The following is a 16,922-nucleotide window of genomic DNA, read 5'->3' as shown; positions in this document are numbered from 1 at the left end:
CCCCACCCTCAGTCCTGGGAGACCGGAAAACCCGGGGTGGAGTAAAAACTGGAGTTTGAGGAGAAAAGCGGACAGCGGCACCCTCTTCTCCCTCACTACTCCTCTCCAATGGATGACTTGTGTGTGTGTGTGTGTGTGTGTGTGTGTCTGTGTGTCTGTGTATTCTCCCAAAGTTTTCCCTCACAGCCCCTTTCCCGTTCCCGCAAAACAGACCAAAAGAGTTAGGCGGGCGCCCAGATTCAAACCACCCCTGAATAACACCAGCTTCCATCCTTTGTACCCAACAGACCCTGGAGGCTCTCCTCAGAAACTTTATCCCCTTCCACCCAGTTTTCTGCCTTAGAAAGGAAAGGACAGATCTTCTGGGCTCCCTCCTGGCCCCGTCAGCCTCTCTGGGCTGTGGCGAGGGCTCCCTCTGCTGGACACTGGAGAGGTTGTAGACGGGCTGTCCCTAGGCAGCGAGCAACAAATGAAGAAAGGGAGAGGGGCTCAGGCTGAGCAGCCAGCCCAGTGCCTGAGGTCAGTCACTCCTCCTCCTGAGTTCCCCCATCCCACCCCCTCAAAGCTGGCCCATGGTCAGAACAAGATGAAACAGAGGGCCCATGGTATAAAACACACACACACACACACACACACACACACACACACAAACACACACCACCCAGGCAAAGCTCCCACCTGGTTCCCACAAAGATCCCCAAGACTGCCTCTACCTCTATGGGATTTCTCTCCTTACCGTCCCCTGGCTGAGTGAAGCTCACTTCAACTTGATTTCCCACGGCAGATATCTTGGAGGTGCTCTGCCCAGGGTTCGGCACCTGACTTAGTTACCTGACCTTCCATATTTCTCTCCTGCCTTTATAACTTGCAGATCTCCCTTCCCCTCCTGCAGTGTCCCCACACTCTCCTCTGAGACACCATGTTCAACTCGATGACCCCACCGCCAGTCAGTAGCTATGGCGAGCCCTGCTGTCTCCGGCCCCTCCCCAGTCAGGGGGCCCCCAGCATGGGGACAGAAGGTCAGTGCGTACACCGATCCCCGGACCTTGATGACTGGCAGATCTCTCACCCAGTCCCAGGGATCCCTCGTCTATTGCAGGCCCCATGCCAGTTTCCCATATACAAAAAGATCTGAGGCCCCATGTCATTGGTGCTTGGAATATGGGATCGGGCCTTACCTGGGGTTTCGAGGTGAGACCTTATGTGTCCTCCATTCCCAACCCCCATTCCAGCTGTATCTCTTTTCTAGGACTGCCTGGTCTGCCCTTCTGCCACCAGGCCACCCTCATGTCCGGCCCCCACAGTTACGGGCCAGCCAGAGAGACCAGCAGCTGCACAGAGGGTGAGGCTTCGGGCAACATCTCTTTCCTTTCTGCCTCTTTGGGACTTGTCCTGAGGGAGAAAGTTGGAGGGCAGGGCATCTACTTTGGAAGAGGAAATGCTTGGAGATGGGATCAAGGAATCAGAGCATGATCAAGAGGTCACAGATGGGGTCAACAGGGCAGAGTCTGGTGTCATTTCTTCTGGCTGAGAGTCAGGACCCATGGGCTGCATGCATGGGGGACATGCTCCTTTACCGTATCTATCTCCCCTGTTTCCTGCCCCAGCCCCACTGTTTCCTCCTCCCCGGAGTGCAGTCAAATTGACCAAGAAGCGGGCTCTCTCCATCTCACCTCTGTCAGACGCCAGCCTGGACCTGCAGACAGTTATCCGCACCTCACCCAGCTCCCTCGTGGCCTTCATCAACTCACGCTGTGCATCTCCGGGGGGCTCCTATGGTCACCTCTCCATCGGCACCATGAGGTGCAGACAGCCTCGGGCTAAGAGGCCCCTAAAGGCCCTACCAAACCCCATTAAAAGCCTCAAGCCCTCCAAACCACCTGACCCTATTTGAATCCTTATCACTTCAAAGGCGTGGAAGCCCTGCTCAGTACTTCCCTGGGACTGCCTCAACCACTTCCCATACCGTCTTCCAGAAACCCTCCAAAGAGCTCAAGCACTCCTGAGGCTTTCTGAGATGATAGTCCTAAGTAACTGCCTCTCCTCCTCCTCCTCAGCCCATCTCTGGGATTCTCACCCCAGATGAATCACCAAAAAGGGACCTCGCCTTCCTTCGGGGTCCAGCCCTGTGGTCCCCATGAGCCCACCCAGGGTGGGATGATGCCACATCCTCAGTCCCGGGGACCCCTCTCAACTTGCCAGGTGAGAGTCCTCATATTGTCACCTGATTTCCCTCAGTTCCTGGTGGGCGGGTGGTAGACTTTTCAGAGGAAAGGTGAATGAAGAACAGAGGACGTAAAAGTTTTCAGTGCCAGAAAAATTAAGGGGTGTGGGTGCTGGGATTCGCTCCTTGGGGTTGAATCAGTCTCTTCCAAATGAGATCCCACCTTTCACCCATCCCACACACCAGTGCAGTCTAAGGAGGAAGTCTCTTCCAAACCCAGGGGTTCCAGATGCTTGGGTGGGGGCACTCAGGGCAGGAAGACCTGGCTGGGCTCTCCCTTCTTCCTGCTCACTTCTCCCTTCACCATCCTCACCTCTGCCCTCGGGGAAGCTGAAGTCTGAGCTGGATGCGCTGCTTAGCAAGCGCCCAGAGGAGCCCTTGGAAGGTGATATGTGCAGCCCCAACTCCACGGGCACACAGGTAAGGGGGAGCGGGGAGCTTCACCTCTGCAACCTGAGCGAAACAAAAGCTGTCACCCAGGTGACACTAGGATTTTCTCTCCTACCCTAGGATCCCCTGCTGGGGATGCTGGATGGGCGGGAAGACCTGGAGAGAGAGGAGAAGCCTGAGCACGATTCTGTGTATGAGACTGACTGCCGCTGGGATGGCTGCAGTCAGGAATTCGACTCCCAAGAGCAGCTGGTGCATGTGAGCCGCAGGGGGTAACAGGAGTGCTGGCTGGAGCCTGTAGGACGTTCTGGGTGGGACATGGTGGAATCAGGCTAAGGGCAGGAGGTCAGAGGTTGGGTGCCCAGTGGGTAGGCAGAAATTCAGGAGGTGTAGCTTTGTTTTAGAAACTTGGAAGAACGGAGCTGTGGGCTATGATGTTCTTCCTGCCTCTTCTTCCCCCATGATGGGAAGCCATGGAGGGATATGGTGTGGTGGGGAGGTCCAGGGAAGGTCTGTTGTGGATCTCAGGGGCATAGGGAACCACAGAGAACCTCTGCATCTTCTCCCTCAGCACATCAACAGCGAGCACATCCACGGAGAGCGGAAGGAGTTTGTGTGCCACTGGGGGGGCTGCTCCAGGGAGCTGAGGCCCTTCAAAGCCCAGTACATGCTGGTGGTGCACATGCGCAGACACACAGGCGAGAAGCCACATAAGTGCACGGTGAGGCAACCCCTCCCCAAGCTCAGGGCTCCTTTCTAAATCGGGGCTCCCCACCAAGGCAGGGCCCAATCTGACTTTTGCCTCCATAGGTCCCTTCCTCCATAAACAAATATTCAAAAATTGTATTTTATGACTAGGTTGGTATGAAGATGAACATATTGATATTATATATTAGAACACTTTCTTGGACCTAAAAGCTAATTTTTCCCCTTGTTTTTAAAAGAAATTAAAACATTTTTGTGGGCCCCTAGAAGTACAGTGGGCCCTAGGCACCGGGTCTGGAACTCTGCCTAATGGGGAAGCCCTGCACTGAGGACACACACTCCCCGGATGACCCCTCCTAAGACAGTCTGGGCTCCCCATGCAGGAGACGTGCCCTGGTTTGACCAGGGGCTGCTCGCTGCCTCAGCTCCATGTCCCTGCAGGCCGAGTTCCTCCAGCTACTTCTGTTCCCCCAGCTCTTGCCTGCCCTTGTCCCTGAATTTTGGGAATTCTGAAGCCCCAGTGCTCTCCCATCCTGAGTTATATTCTCTGATGTATGTCCCTTTTGAGATTCAGGGTTCCACTAATCTCCATGTCCTTCTGTCTGAGAGCGATCCTTTGACCCCCATGTCCCCTAGTTTGAGGGGTGCCGGAAGTCATACTCACGCCTGGAAAATCTGAAGACACATCTGCGGTCACACACGGGTGAGAAGCCATACATGTGTGAACACGAGGGTTGCAGTAAAGCCTTCAGCAATGCCAGTGACCGAGCCAAGCACCAGAATCGGACCCACTCCAATGAGGTGAATGCCCCACTCAAGAGACCCTCCCCACTTAAAGAAGCCACCTACTGGGGAGGTTCCCCCATAAGAAATCCCTTAGTCCAGCACCCACTCCACAGAGGTGAGTTCCCCCTACCCCCGACCCATATAATTCACCTGAAGAAGGTCTTTCTGAAACCAAGAATTTCCACTTACCACCCCTCCTCTAACCAGCCAAAGGGCTAAACTAAAATAGACACATTCTAACTAGAAGAGACCCCCTGGTCCCTTCAACCCCTGAATTTATGAGGCCTCACAGACCTGGGTTCACGCCCTCATCTTTCCCAGCCCTGGGCTGTCAGTTTTCCTCATCTTCCCCTTGATTCTTTCATCCTTGACTCCAAGGGCCCTACTCTCCTATTTCCTTGGGTGCTATGCATTCTCCCTGACCCCCCTCATCCTCACTTACCACCACTTTTTCCCATTTCTTCTGAATTCTCCCGCTTTGATCCTTTTGCCTGCTGTCTTCACTCTCCATTCAACAGAAGCCCTATGTGTGTAAGCTCCCTGGCTGCACCAAACGTTACACAGATCCCAGCTCACTCCGGAAACATGTCAAGACAGTGCACGGTCCTGACGCCCACGTGACCAAGCGGCACCGAGGAGATGGCCCCCTGCCCCGGGCACCGGCTCTTTCCACAGTGGAGCCCAAGAGGGAGCGGGACGGAGGCCCCATCAGGGAGGAGAGCAGACTGGCTGTGCCGGAGGGTGCCATGGTGAGGCAACCCCCTGCCTCTATACCCCCACCTGCCCTGCCGACATCTTTCTAGTCCCCTCCCAACTGTGCAAATCTCTCTTCTGTGGCTGGTCCCCCAGTCTCTTATCCAAGTTTTGCTCCTTGGGCTACCTCAATTCTAGGGATTTTAGTGTAATTAACTACTTCATGGGTTCAACAAACTCATATATAGGAATTAGTATATTATTTTAGGCCTTGTGCCTGTATAATTTCACGTACTCCTCACAACAACTTCATGAGAAAGGAACTTACTCTCCCTATTTTCAGATAGGGAAACTCAGGCATAGAGAAATTGTTCAAGGTCATAGAGCCCAAATTTGAGTCAAGGTAGTCTAGGCTCTTCTCATCACCTTTGGCCCTCGTCTTTCACTTGCTCGGCCCTCTCCATACCCTTAAGCAGTCACTGGGACGCAGGCTTTAGCCACTCACCAAGTTCAGGGAACTGTGGGGAAGGGGGGTGGGTGCCACCCTTAGCCCTCATCTTCATCTTCCCCACAGAAGCCACAGCCAAGCCCTGGGGCCCAGTCGTCCTGCAGCAGTGACCACTCCCCAGCAGGCAGCGCAGCCAACACAGACAGTGGTGTGGAAATGACTGGAAATGCAGGGGGCAGCACTGAGGACCTGTCTAGCTTGGACGAGGGGCCTTGCATTGCTGGCACTGGTCTGTCTACTCTTCGCCGCCTTGAGAACCTTAGGCTGGACCAACTACACCAATTCCGACCAATAGGGCCCCGGGGCCTCAAACTGCCCAGCTTGACCCACACCGGTGAGAGATGGGTGTTGGGGGTGGTTGCTAGGCTGGGACCTGGACCTTCCCTGGGGTTGGAAGGAGGACTTCACCCTTCAGGGCTGCTATACAGCTCCTTTGTACAATTAGAAAAACGTCCTCCTTCCTCAAGACGCTTTCCTTCCATCTATCAGAAAATTGTTGTGACATACAAAGTCTATGATGCAAATGCTGTCCCCTATGATTGTGCAGTGTACAACCTGTAGGACTGTTCACAGCGACCCTGAATCCCTGGTGACCCAGAAGCAGAAAGGGCATGGGTGAAGGAGGAGACAAAACTGAGTGGTTAGAGTTAAGGAGCCTTCCTTGGGATTCCAGGACAAGGCTATCCCTTGGGGGAGGCAGGGTGAGACTCAGAGGGCTCCCTGGCCCCCCTGCCTTTTCTACCTATCACTTGCAGGCACTCCTGGGTCTCGCCGCCTGGGCCCCCCAGTATCTCTTGACCGCCGCAGCAGCAGCTCCAGCAGCGTCAGCTCAGCCTATACTGTCAGCCGCCGCTCCTCCCTGGCTTCCCCTTTCCCCCCTGGTTCCCCACCAGAGAACGGGGCATCCTCTCTGCCTGGCCTCACGCCTGCCCAGCACTACCTGCTCCGGGCAAGATATGCTTCAGCCAGGGGAGGTGGTACCCCACCCACTGCAGCACCCAGCCTGGATCGGATGGGGGGTCTTCCTGCACCTCCCTGGAGAAGCCGAGCTGAGTATCCAGGATACAGCCCCAATGTAGGGGTCACCCGGAGGGCCAGTGACCCGGCCCGGGCTGCAGACCGCCCTGCGCCAGCCAGAGTCCAGCGGTTCAAGAGCTTGGGTTGTGTCCACACACCCCCCACAGTGGCAGGAGGAGGACGGAACTTTGATCCCCAACTCCCAACCTCTGTCTACACACCACAGCCCCCCAGCATCACTGAGAATGTCACCATGGATACCAGAGGGCTACGGGAGGAGCCAGAGGTTGGGACCTCCATGATGGGCAGTGGTCTGAACCCCTATATGGACTTCCCACCTGCTGATACTCTGGGATATGGGGGACCTGAGGGGGCAGCAGCTGAGCCTTATGGAGCTAGAGGTCCAGGCTCCCTGCCTCTTGGGCCTGGTCCGCCTACCAACTACGGCCCCAACCCCTGTCCCCAGCAGGTCTCCTATCCTGAACCCACCCCAGAAACATGGGGTGAGTTCCCTTCCCACTCTGGGCTGTACCCAGGCCCCAAGCCTCCAGCTGCAGCCTACGGCCAGTGTCCTCGTCTTGAACATTATGGACAAGTGCAGGTGAAGCCGGAACAGGGGTGTCCAGTGGGTTCTGACTCCACAGGACTGGCACCCTGCCTCAATGCCCACCCCAGTGAGGGGCCTCCACGCTCACAGCCTCTATTCTCCCACTTCCCCCAGCCTCCCCCTCCCCAGTATCCCCAGTCAGGCACCTATACCCAGCCACCTCCTGATTATCTTCCTTCAGAACCCAGGCCCAGCCTGGATTTTGAGTGCCCTACTCATTCTACAGGACAGCTCAAGGCGCAGCTTGTGTGTAATTATGTTCAGTCTCAACAGGAGCTGCTGTGGGAGGGAGGGGGCAGGGGAGACCCCCCAGTCCAGGACCCTCTCTACCAGAGTCCCAAGTTTCTGGGGGGTTCCCAGGTTAGCCTGAGCCCTGCCAAGGCACAAGTGGCCACATATGGACCTGGCTTTGTACCCAACTTGCCCAATCACAAGTCAGGCTCCTATCCTACCCTTTCATCATGCCATGAAAATTTTGCAGTAGGGGCAAACAAGGCTTCCCACAGGGCAGCAGCACCACCCCGACTTCTGCCCCCACTGCCCACTTGCTATGGGCCCCTCAAGGCAGGCGGCACCAACCCCAGCTGTGGCCATCCTGAGGTGGGCAGGCTGGGAGGGGGCCCAGCCTTGTACCCTCCTCCTGAGGGGCAGGTGTGTAACCCTCTGGACTCTCTTGATCTCGACAACACTCAGCTGGACTTTGTGGCTATTCTGGATGAGCCCCAGGGGCTGAGTCCTCCCCCCTCCCACGATCAGAGGGACAGCTCTGAACATACCCCACCTCCTTCTGGGACCCCCAACATGGCTGTGGGCAACATGAGTGTCTTACTGGGATCCCTGCCTGGGGAGACACAGTTCCTCAACTCTAGTGCTTAAGGAGTGGGGAAGCACAGATCCACATTTCCTAAGGGGTTTCCATCCCCACAAAGGAGTCAGGAGGAGGAGCCATAGCCCCCTGGAATACCCCAGGGATGGGAGGTATGGGCTGGGGCTGTACACAGTCTAACTATATTTGGGGAGGAATTTGATAATGACACTGTTTCCTGATAATAAAGGAACTGCATCAGAAAGAGCCCTGCTTTATATGTTATCTTGGGGGAGGGGTAATGACAGGGAACTAGAGAAGCAGGGTTTAATCCATCCACTTCCCTCTTTAGAGAAGCTTCCTCACCCTTTCCCAACCCCTCAGGTCCAACTCACAAAGATGGAGACAGTCATCTGGTAGACACAGGATTTAAAGGGATATCCTCAAAGCAGAACAACCCCCACCAAAGGCTATCCAACAGAAATCACCGGAGACACATTTTCTCTTCTACCTTGCCCCAGTCAGCGGAAGAGGCTGGTGTAGTCGGTGAGCATCAGCTGGACGAGCTGCCCAGGGTAGAGGGCATGGGCCGCTGGGTCAGATGTCTCCTGCTCCGGTCGAAATAGGGTTGGTCCAAACACAATTCCCAGGTTGTGGGAGGTCATGCGGTTCTTGTCTGAGTGTGCTATCACCCTGTGGGCAAAGGCCAAGAGACAGGGCCATAGGGCAGCAGCCTTGCCACTGCAAACAAATCTAACCCTTCAGAGGTTTGAGGAAGAGTTCACTTTGGGATCCCTCCATGCCGCGGCTGAAGAAAATCAAGGAGAGAGCCTCCAGGGGGACGGAGATGAAACCAATGGAGAAGCCTTCAGGATACAACTTGAAGATACAACCTAGGATACACCCACCTCTTCCCAACTTCAGAGACTGCCCTCTCTGAGAGTCCTCTCTGCTCACAATTTGGGAGGCTTTAATTCAAATGGCTATGCTCTCTCAGAGGTCACTGCCCAGGTCCAACTCCACCAAATAAGTCATCCCTACTGTCCCAGTGAAAGACAAAGCAGAGGGAAGGGAGAGGGTGAGATTTTCCTTATTTCTCTCGCAGCATCCCTGGGCTTGTCTTGGTCCCCAGTTCCCCATTTGATGCTGACTGAGCAAAAAGGCTTTGACTCTGGTAATATGTGCTCTGCACAGCGGTTGCTATTCCCTCCATCACCCACTAAACTTAGGTGTTTCCCTACCTTCACCCCATCTGAACACAGAGTCCCAGCTGCAGGCCCCATCCCACCCTCTCCCAACATGAACAAAGATGTTCAGTCTTCCTGACCTGCATAAATGCTCCAGGAGGTACTGTAGAGTGTCATGGTTGGGCTTCGGCATTGAGCTTATTAATTCTTGTATTTGAGAGAGGCGCTGTTCTGATTCAGAGAGTGCTAGAGAGAGAGTGATGGGAAGGGCATGGGAGTGAGGTTAGGGAAGGTGCTAGGGCAGGGTGGGTAAACTCACTACTCTTTCCCATGCTCGGTGACGACATCATTAATCTATCACAGCTTTCTTTTTTGCTGAGCCCAACTGCAACCTTAGAATTCTTTTAAACTCAGCCCTCTAAACACTCAGCAAAACAACAACTGGAGTTGGCACATTAGTTGAAAGTTATTTTCCATCTCTGTGCTCAGGATGGGACAGAAGAGTATAAGGGAACCTCTACTCTATTCTTTATCACTCATGCTCCCCCCACTTCCCCTCCACCCCATATCAAGGGTATTGCCCAAGGCTCCCATCCTTTACCAAGGGCAGCACGAAAATGGGGCAGCAGCAGTGGGGGCACCAGAGGCTGGGGTAGCTCCCTGAGAAAAAGCTTCAGGGCTCCAGTGATCACATGAATGTCATCCCACTCAGCACTGTCCAAATCTAATCGGCCTTCTGGAAGGAGAAGGAGGTACAGAGGGGCTCAGAAATGGCCAGAGGGACCCAGAAACTGAGAGATCAGGAGTTTGGGAAAAGATTCAGTTAAGGCAGACCACAGGAATGCCTAAGGGGTCCACAGCGGGGCAAGACGGCAGAAATCAGGATGGGGACAACCCCCCAGAAGCAGGACACGGGGGAATCCACGGGGAGCAGGGATGATGTGGGTGACTTTTAAGGGTCTGAAGGGCCCTCCATGTAAGTACCTTGTCCTGGCTGTTCTGGGAACATGTATCTCCCATCGGAGGTGATTGCCCGCTCTGCAACATGTATAAGAAGAGATCAAGCACTAAGACATGTAGCTCAAGACAGAAGACGTCCCTTTTCTGCCAGCTCCCTCACTCAGAACCACCTGTGATTCTGATACATGAAGTTCTTAGTACCACACCTGCCCAGAGCCACCTCACCTCTGTCCACCAAGAAGCGAAGTTTCTGGACCACTGCCAAGTTCCCGCTCACCCGGTAAATGCCATCCACATTTAGACCTAGGAGATAAGGCAGGGAGCAGATAAGGATTCTTGCTCTAAAGTGTGTGCTGGTGAGGGATCTGAGGGTAGAGTGAAAAAAGGGCAGAAGGAAGACTAGGATGGGGGAGGTGGGGAGTTCTGGGCCTTGGCCTGTTAGAAGGGGAGATTCTGGGGTCTCTGGGAAAGTGACCTCTCTTATCCACAGCAGCAACGCAGAGCCGCACAAAGCTGGGCACAGTGTCCCCTTCCCGCTGGCACAGTGATTCCAACTGGCAGCCGAACACCTGGTCTGGGGAGGCACAGAGTGAGGTGGGAAGCCAGTGACAGCGTCACCCATGAAAGCTCTTTCTAGCACGGGTCTTCACCCCAAAGTTGGGCTGGCTCTCCTGCCTGCCTGTTCCAGGTCTGGGCAAGGAAGTATACCCCCTCCCCCCAACAATCAGCTGCAGGGGGGAAAAGCAGTGGTCTCAGAAGTCTGCTGATCTAGTTCTGGGAAGCTCTACTCTGAGCCTCGCTGAAGTTTTCTCATCCATGAAATGGGCTGATGCCGAGATCCGGAATGTAAATAAAAGTGCTTGCAAAAACACTAAAGCAAAAAAAAAAAAAAAAAAAAACACTAAAGCAGGCACTAAGAAGGGCCTTAGGTGGCCCAGCCCATCTCACCTCGGAGCAGACCCCGCTCCTGCAGGGTTTGCAAGGGCGGTCTCTTTGCGATAAGCCGCTTTAGTTTGTTTCGTACCCGGTTCTGCTCAGCTCCTTCCGGACACCGACCTGCGGAAGCAAGTGGAATCTGAGCATGAGAGCAGCCGCCACTGTGGCTCCGAGGAGCAGGGAAAAGCCCCCAGACCCCGCCCACCAGGCCTGCCCCTTAACTGGAGCTCCGACGGCTGCTGATCCGCAGCAGTGGCTTGGACACCGGCTCGGACTCCACTTCTTCGTCCTCCCCCGCGCTCAGTTCACCCAGCTCCGCAGGTCCCGAACCGGACAGACGCAGCTCCAGGGGGTTCTCTCGATCCTATATCAGCACAGCAAGATGGGCCGAATCAGAGGTTGGAAGAGAGCTAGGAGAGAAATCTGCACCCCCCCTTGCCAGCTGCTGGGGTCCCACACATCCCAGGCCCACCCCAGGGCTCTACCTGCCACCTTGTCCCTCACCACCCCACATCCTACAGTTCCTTCTCCACTCCTTCTGCCCGCCCAAGCCTCTCCCGGGTCACTGTCCTGCCACCTCCCACCCATCTCACCAGGCGCTCGATGACCGCCCGCAGTGCACAGTGCCAAGCGCGTAGCTCGGCCTCGTGGTCTGACTGCAGCAGGAACTCGTGGCCAGGGACCGTGCGGATCTGAGGGGCCCGCGGGGAAAGGGCTTGAGTCAGCGGGAAGGAGCATAAAGAGCAGGGAGGCCCAGCGGGAGACCCGTGAGGGAAACTGGGGGCGCACCCTCGGGCCGGGCGGGGCTTCGGGGATGAGCGGGAGAGCGCTCACGTGTAGGACGTTGCGGCGGCTGGACAGCTGGCGGCCATGGGCCAGGGCGGCCCCGCGCAGGTCGACGCTGCTTTCGGGTCGGCTACCCGCCGGTCCCTGGCGATCCGGGGAGAAACTGAAGCCACGGCGCTGTTCCCCTCACGGCCTCCCTCTCACCCGGTGGACTGCGAGGACACGGGAGGCTGCGCTCCTTCCTCTCGACGTGCCCTCCCCCTCCCCCCCCCCAACCCCGGTAGGCCTGAGGCCTGTAGAAGTTGTGCCGGAACCCCTCGTGCCCCCCGCTGCTCCCCTCCCTCACACTCACCCAGACGGTGCAGGGGACGGTCGGCGGTGGCTCTCGGTAGAACACCAGGCTGTTACCCGCTAGTACTACCCAAGATGGGCCCCAGTTCTTCCTGCAGGGGCGGCGGGGGCAGTGATAATAGTGCAGAGGTCATTTACATTCGCGTCCGCGAGGGCCCAACACTTGGCGCTACCCGCGGAATCCGACAGTCCCCGCCCCTGCTGTGTTCCCAGTTCTCACCGGAGCTTGCGGCCGCCCTGGGCGATCTTCGTCATGTTGAGCATGCCCGACCTTTCCACCTCCTGGCAAGAGGAAGGAAAGGTATCAATAAGCCACCCAGAGCCCCCCACAGTCACCATGGCTTTCCCCAGGGGATCTCCCAGGAGTGAGGTCCTTTAAAGTTGAGCGGGCGGTGCTCGGTAAGAGAGGATACCCAGAGAACGCTCAGAAAGAGGAAGACCTTTCTGAAGGGGCAAGAACTGGGGGCTGGGCAGGGAGGATCTTCACGTTCACAAGGAAACGGGAGACTTACATGGGGGTCGTCCAGGACCTGCGGCAGTGGCCGAGGGGACTGCAGAGCCGAAGGCTGGTCTGAGGGGTCGAGCTGGGAGGCGAGTCTGCAGAGGGAGGGTGAACCCTGGGGGAGGGGATTGGAGAAACAGGTGGAGGAAACTTTAACTTCGGAGTCCCTGGCTGTAGGGGGAAGAGGGGTGCGGATGTGGGGGTGTGAGTCAGGGGGTGTGGTGGGGTGCTGAAGAAGAATGTCTTGCATAAAAGAGAAAGTCTAAAACGATGGCTTTTCCTGCATGTGATGGGGGGGCGGGAATCTCACCTGGGAGTCGAAAAGTCCTGGCGTCCCTGTGCCAGATTCTGAGTCCTTTGCCTGAGGTTGCAAGACACCGTTGTCCTTATTCATGGTCTGTGGCCCCTCCATGGAGCCAGGGTTCTGGGGAGAGGGAAAGGCAAAACTCCATCCAGATGCCACCTCAATCGGCTCTCGACACCCTTCTTAACAATTTTTTGATTTGTCTGATCTTCTGAGAGTCCCAGTGAGAAAACATACTACTTTGGGGATCAGTAGGGGAAAGAAGGAGATTGAAGGGACAAGGGACAAGCAGGAGGGAAGGTCTCACCATCTCTCGGGTGCGAGTGTGGCGCGGAGGCTTCCAGGATTTGCAGCCAGTCAGCGAATTTATGTAGAAGCAGCGTCCAAAGTTGGGGTCCAAGTGCTGCTCCCAGGCGTCCAGCCTCTGCAGCGGGGGACATGCAGGGCTTGTGGGTGGGGACCGGGGACAGCGGCGAAGGTCCACCAGGTTGCAGTACACAGGGGGCTCTGACATGAAGGTCTGGGGTCTTGCCTGCAAGGAAAGGGGGAAGAAAGAGGTAGTTATTCTACCTGAGCCCCTCCCCGATCTTCTCTCTCCTAACCATCTCCTCCTCTCTCCCCCACCATTTTCTCACCACCACCTCCTGGCTGGGGTGACCCAGGTACTGAGGAAGAAACCCTAGTCTCCTGCAGCTGTTTTTTTTCTGTTTTTTTTTTTTTTTTTTGACTCCCTCCCTCACAGTCTTTGCTTTTCTCCTCACTTCCTGTTGCCAACTTCCCTCCTCCCCCACCCCACCCCCACCAGAGGACCTCAGGAAAGGGGAACAGGCTTTCCGTGTGTATGGAGGGAGGGGTCAAGAGGAGCGTCCCACCCTCACATCCTCCAGAGTAAAAGGAGACAGAGAGGGGTCAGAGGCCCCTGCTAGCGGAGTGTGAGAGAGGAGGGGCCATTTTTCACCCACTAGTAAGTAAGAGAGAGGGGAGGGGCTGAATCTTCAGGAAGATCAAGGGAGTTCCATCTCTAGAGGAAACTTGCTGGTGACCTGAGCTAGCAAGACAGGACACAGCAAAAAACCCTGCCCTGGGCCAGGAGTCAAGAGGCTGAGAGACAAAAGCAAAGCTAAGCTGGCCTTTCAGTCCCTCTATCATTTTGCAGGTTCCACGTACCCTCAGGATCTTTGCTACTTGCTGTCCCTCAGCTAGAATTCCTTCTCATCTCCTCATTTGTTTCAGGGCTGTCTCTCCTCATGCAGATTCACCTAAATGTCATTTCCTCAGAGATGCATTCCTAGACCACTACATTCATCCTCCACCACATTTAGCTTCTTGGTAGTGCTTTTTAGTACCAAGGGCTATCTTATTTATGTGTTCATTATCCCCATGGGAATCCCTTGACGTCAGAGATTGTCTGTCCTGTTTGCTAATGTGCCTAGAACTAAGCCCAGCAGTAAATGTCTGTTGACTGACTGCTCAGAAGAAGCACTATGACTCACCATGTTCGCATCGGCGTCTGTCAGCAAGTCTTCCTGGGAAAGGGATCTTCTACTTGGTCCTTCCTGGAAGGGCTTCAGGAGGCTTGGCCTCAAGTTGCTAACACTGATACTTCTACACATTTTAGGGGGAAGAGGAGGAGGCTGCTCAGATGTAGCCTGGGCTCTGCCTGGGGTTTCCTGACACAGGTACATCTCCTCCAGGGAGCCAGGAAGTAACTTTGGCCCTGGAAACAGAAAAATGGGAAGAGTTGGGGGCAGGGTCCCCCCATGGGTCTTGGCTGGGTCCCTGATCTTGGGGGCTCACAGGGAAGACAAGAGCAGGTAGAAAATTACATGAGATGTAGAAGGCTTGAGACTAGGAAGGAGAGGCGATAGGGACACCATGGTGGGGATGAGGGGTAGGAGTAGAGGATTAGCAAAAGCTTTGGGGAAGGGGATCTTTCCAATAATTCCCAGAAGCCAGGGAGGTAGGAAGGTGACGGGGGAGGACTTACTCACCAGGAGTCCAGAGGGATTGGCTGGGGGTGATGGTTGTTGGGCTCTGGGAAGGGCTGAATTCCTCTGTCATGGAGGCAGCTGGGATGAAGATGGGGCGAGAGGTGGAGGGTGTTCCCAGGCGCCTTACCAACCACCAGTCTGAGTTGGTCTTTTGAAGCAGTAGGAACCTGTCCCCTTCAGCCAGAGACACCTGCCGGCCATCTGCCCCAGTGTAAGTGAAGGCGTACAGGGCACAGAGCTGGGATCCCTGAGAAGGGCTCCGGGTCCCCAGCCCTAGGTTTCCCCGGGTACTTGGCCACCACCCGCTCGATAGCATTGTCGTCGGTACTGTCACCTATGGGAAAAAGGGGTGAGGGAGGTCCAGAAAAGGATAGGAGTGGCTACTTGCAGGCAGAGAGACATGGTTCTAAGAGCAGTGTGGGGTAGAGGGGAAGAATAGAAAGCCTGGGGTAAGAGGAGAGGGTAAGGCAGAGGGCCTGAGTGGGGGTCAGTAAGAGGTTTTGGGGGCTGAGAAGTCCTGGCTGATGTGACTAATGAGGAAGTATGCAAGTAAGGTGAGAGAGGATGTGGTCAGCAGGGCTTCGAGACCAGCAAGGCAGGAAATCAGAGGAGGGGGTCTAGCTGGGTGATTTTCCTCCAAGTACCTTCTGGGGCCAATCAGAAGATCCAGGGACAAGAGGAGCTGGTCCTGGGTGGTGGTGGGACTCTTGAGCTGGACACAAGAAGATGAGGAGAAAGAATCAGGTCTGAGACAGAACACAGGCAAAGAGACAGGAGTTAATGAATGACAAAGATACAAAAATGTGTGACTCTTTATTAAATTTACACAAGCACCAATGTTTCTATTGCCAATCACCTCAGACCTAAAACTGCGTACTTCCTGTGCAGATTCAGAAAAACACAAAGACAGAGAAACAGAGTGCCAGAGAAATACTAAGACCAAGTTGGAGAGAAAGAGAAAGTGGCTGGGAGAAACACAGAGGGGTTCAGAGTTTGAGGAAGAGGTGAAAATACCATCCTCTCAATTTAGGATGTGTTTTGGGGAGCTGAGCAGCCTTGATATGATCCTCTGTACATAAGCCTCTTGGGTGGGACCATACTTTAGTGTGTGGGTTCATTCATTCATGCTCTTAGCAAGGATTGGCTGACCACCTCCTGCGTAAAAAGAACAGTGTCAGCTACTGGAGATAAGAGAAGGGAAGGAGATAGACATAGCCCTTGCCTTCTTGAAGCTTAAAGACAGATCTTAACTGATGACATAATAAATTTATTAATTACAATTGAATCAGGGACTATGGACAAGTAGTACAGGATGCTTTGACAGCTTATGGGGGTGAATGGGGGACTAATGTTAGCTTCTCCCTGGTGGAAGGTGGGAACTGACCTCCGCTGTCGGTTGCCAGAGCTTTAAACCCCACGCCTGTGCTTCCTCCTTACCTGACCACGCCTCTTTTCCCCTTCTCTCAGTCTCTCCACTGCGAGATGTGAGGATTTCTGTCTGGCTTTGGAGATGTTGGGTAGGGAGTGCCCCACCCCCTTGGTGACATCAGAGAGCCAGCTCTCCTCCCCACACATGATTTGAGGCCTTGAGGCCCAGGCTGCCAGTATTGGGATTCTGTCTCAGTGATGTCTTCCTTAGTTTGCTCTGTTTTCAACTTGTGGAAAACCTTACCTCTCAACTCTCCCTTTCCACTTCCAAAATAGTGACCAACTTTATTCATTTATCCATTCATCTGGTGGTTGTTAAGTGCTCAAATCTCATCCTCTTCTGCCTTCTCTGCCATCTCTCCTGCACTTTATCCTTTTCCTCTTTATTGGCTCCTTACCGTTAGCTTTTAAACATATCCAAGTCTCTCCCATCTTTAGACGAACTTCCTTTTACTGTACTCTCCACCCTATCTCTGTCTTCCTTCTTACAGGCAAACTTCTTGAGAAAGTTGCCCAAATGGGGGTCTCCATTTCCTTTCCCCTCACTCCCTCACCTTTGCAAGCTCACTCCTCATAGGGTCACCCCTAACTTTGCAGGGACACTCTGCAGTCCTTATGTTGCTTGACATCTCAGCGACAGCCAACACAGTTGACCTTTTCAGCAGTTCCTTCTCTGTTGCATAAGGAAGGACTTTGCTTGCTTCTTAAACTCCAGAGGTCTGTCTGAGATCCTGTACCCTTT

The 16,922-nt window shown here is 54.7% G+C and overlaps 2 protein-coding genes across 8 annotated transcripts; one reads left to right on the top strand and one right to left on the bottom strand.

Moving 5' to 3' along the window:
- The first annotated feature begins 202 nt into the window (after positions 1 to 202).
- Positions 203 to 7,996, top strand: GLI1 (GLI family zinc finger 1). Of its 2 annotated transcripts, XM_073788471.1 has the most exons (12): positions 203 to 519; positions 893 to 1,019; positions 1,250 to 1,342; positions 1,608 to 1,803; positions 2,058 to 2,202; positions 2,555 to 2,644; positions 2,735 to 2,872; positions 3,186 to 3,335; positions 3,956 to 4,120; positions 4,624 to 4,854; positions 5,373 to 5,640; positions 6,062 to 7,996. In XM_073788471.1, exons 2-12 carry the CDS (start codon positions 920 to 922, stop codon positions 7,804 to 7,806), a joined length of 3,321 nt encoding a protein of 1,106 aa, XP_073644572.1. In that variant the 5' UTR covers positions 203 to 519; positions 893 to 919; the 3' UTR covers positions 7,807 to 7,996. The 2 variants fall into 2 exon arrangements, with proteins under 2 accessions (XP_073644572.1, XP_033722313.1); XM_033866422.2 differs by lacking the exon at positions 203 to 519 and having other exon boundaries at positions 632 to 1,019.
- A 151-nt stretch (positions 7,997 to 8,147) lies between these two features.
- ARHGAP9 (Rho GTPase activating protein 9) lies at positions 8,148 to 15,157 on the bottom strand. 6 transcript variants are annotated; one of them, XR_004528926.2, is made up of 18 exons: positions 14,753 to 15,083; positions 14,255 to 14,478; positions 13,069 to 13,293; positions 12,768 to 12,881; positions 12,468 to 12,572; positions 12,176 to 12,237; positions 11,957 to 12,047; positions 11,608 to 11,748; positions 11,412 to 11,510; positions 11,041 to 11,182; positions 10,831 to 10,938; positions 10,358 to 10,456; positions 10,108 to 10,185; positions 9,907 to 9,960; positions 9,524 to 9,658; positions 9,063 to 9,168; positions 8,644 to 8,775; positions 8,351 to 8,428 (listed from the first exon to the last, which is right to left on the bottom strand). XR_004528926.2 is itself a non-coding variant. In XM_033866416.2 (17 exons), exons 1-17 carry the CDS (start codon positions 15,066 to 15,068, stop codon positions 8,257 to 8,259), a joined length of 2,271 nt encoding a protein of 756 aa, XP_033722307.1. In that variant the 5' UTR covers positions 15,069 to 15,157; the 3' UTR covers positions 8,148 to 8,256. The 6 variants fall into 6 exon arrangements, 4 of the variants coding, with proteins under 4 accessions (XP_033722307.1, XP_033722308.1, XP_033722309.1 ...); XR_004528927.2 differs by having other exon boundaries at positions 8,644 to 8,772; XM_033866416.2 differs by lacking the exon at positions 8,644 to 8,775 and having other exon boundaries at positions 8,148 to 8,428; positions 14,753 to 15,157.
- Positions 15,158 to 16,922: the final 1,765 nt, after the last annotated feature.

Source organism: Tursiops truncatus, chromosome 11, assembly GCF_011762595.2.
Source record: "Tursiops truncatus isolate mTurTru1 chromosome 11, mTurTru1.mat.Y, whole genome shotgun sequence".
NCBI lineage: Eukaryota > Metazoa > Chordata > Mammalia > Artiodactyla > Delphinidae > Tursiops > Tursiops truncatus.
The sequence above is the reverse complement of the archived record's forward strand: the minus strand, read 5'-3'. Positions and strand labels throughout refer to the sequence as shown.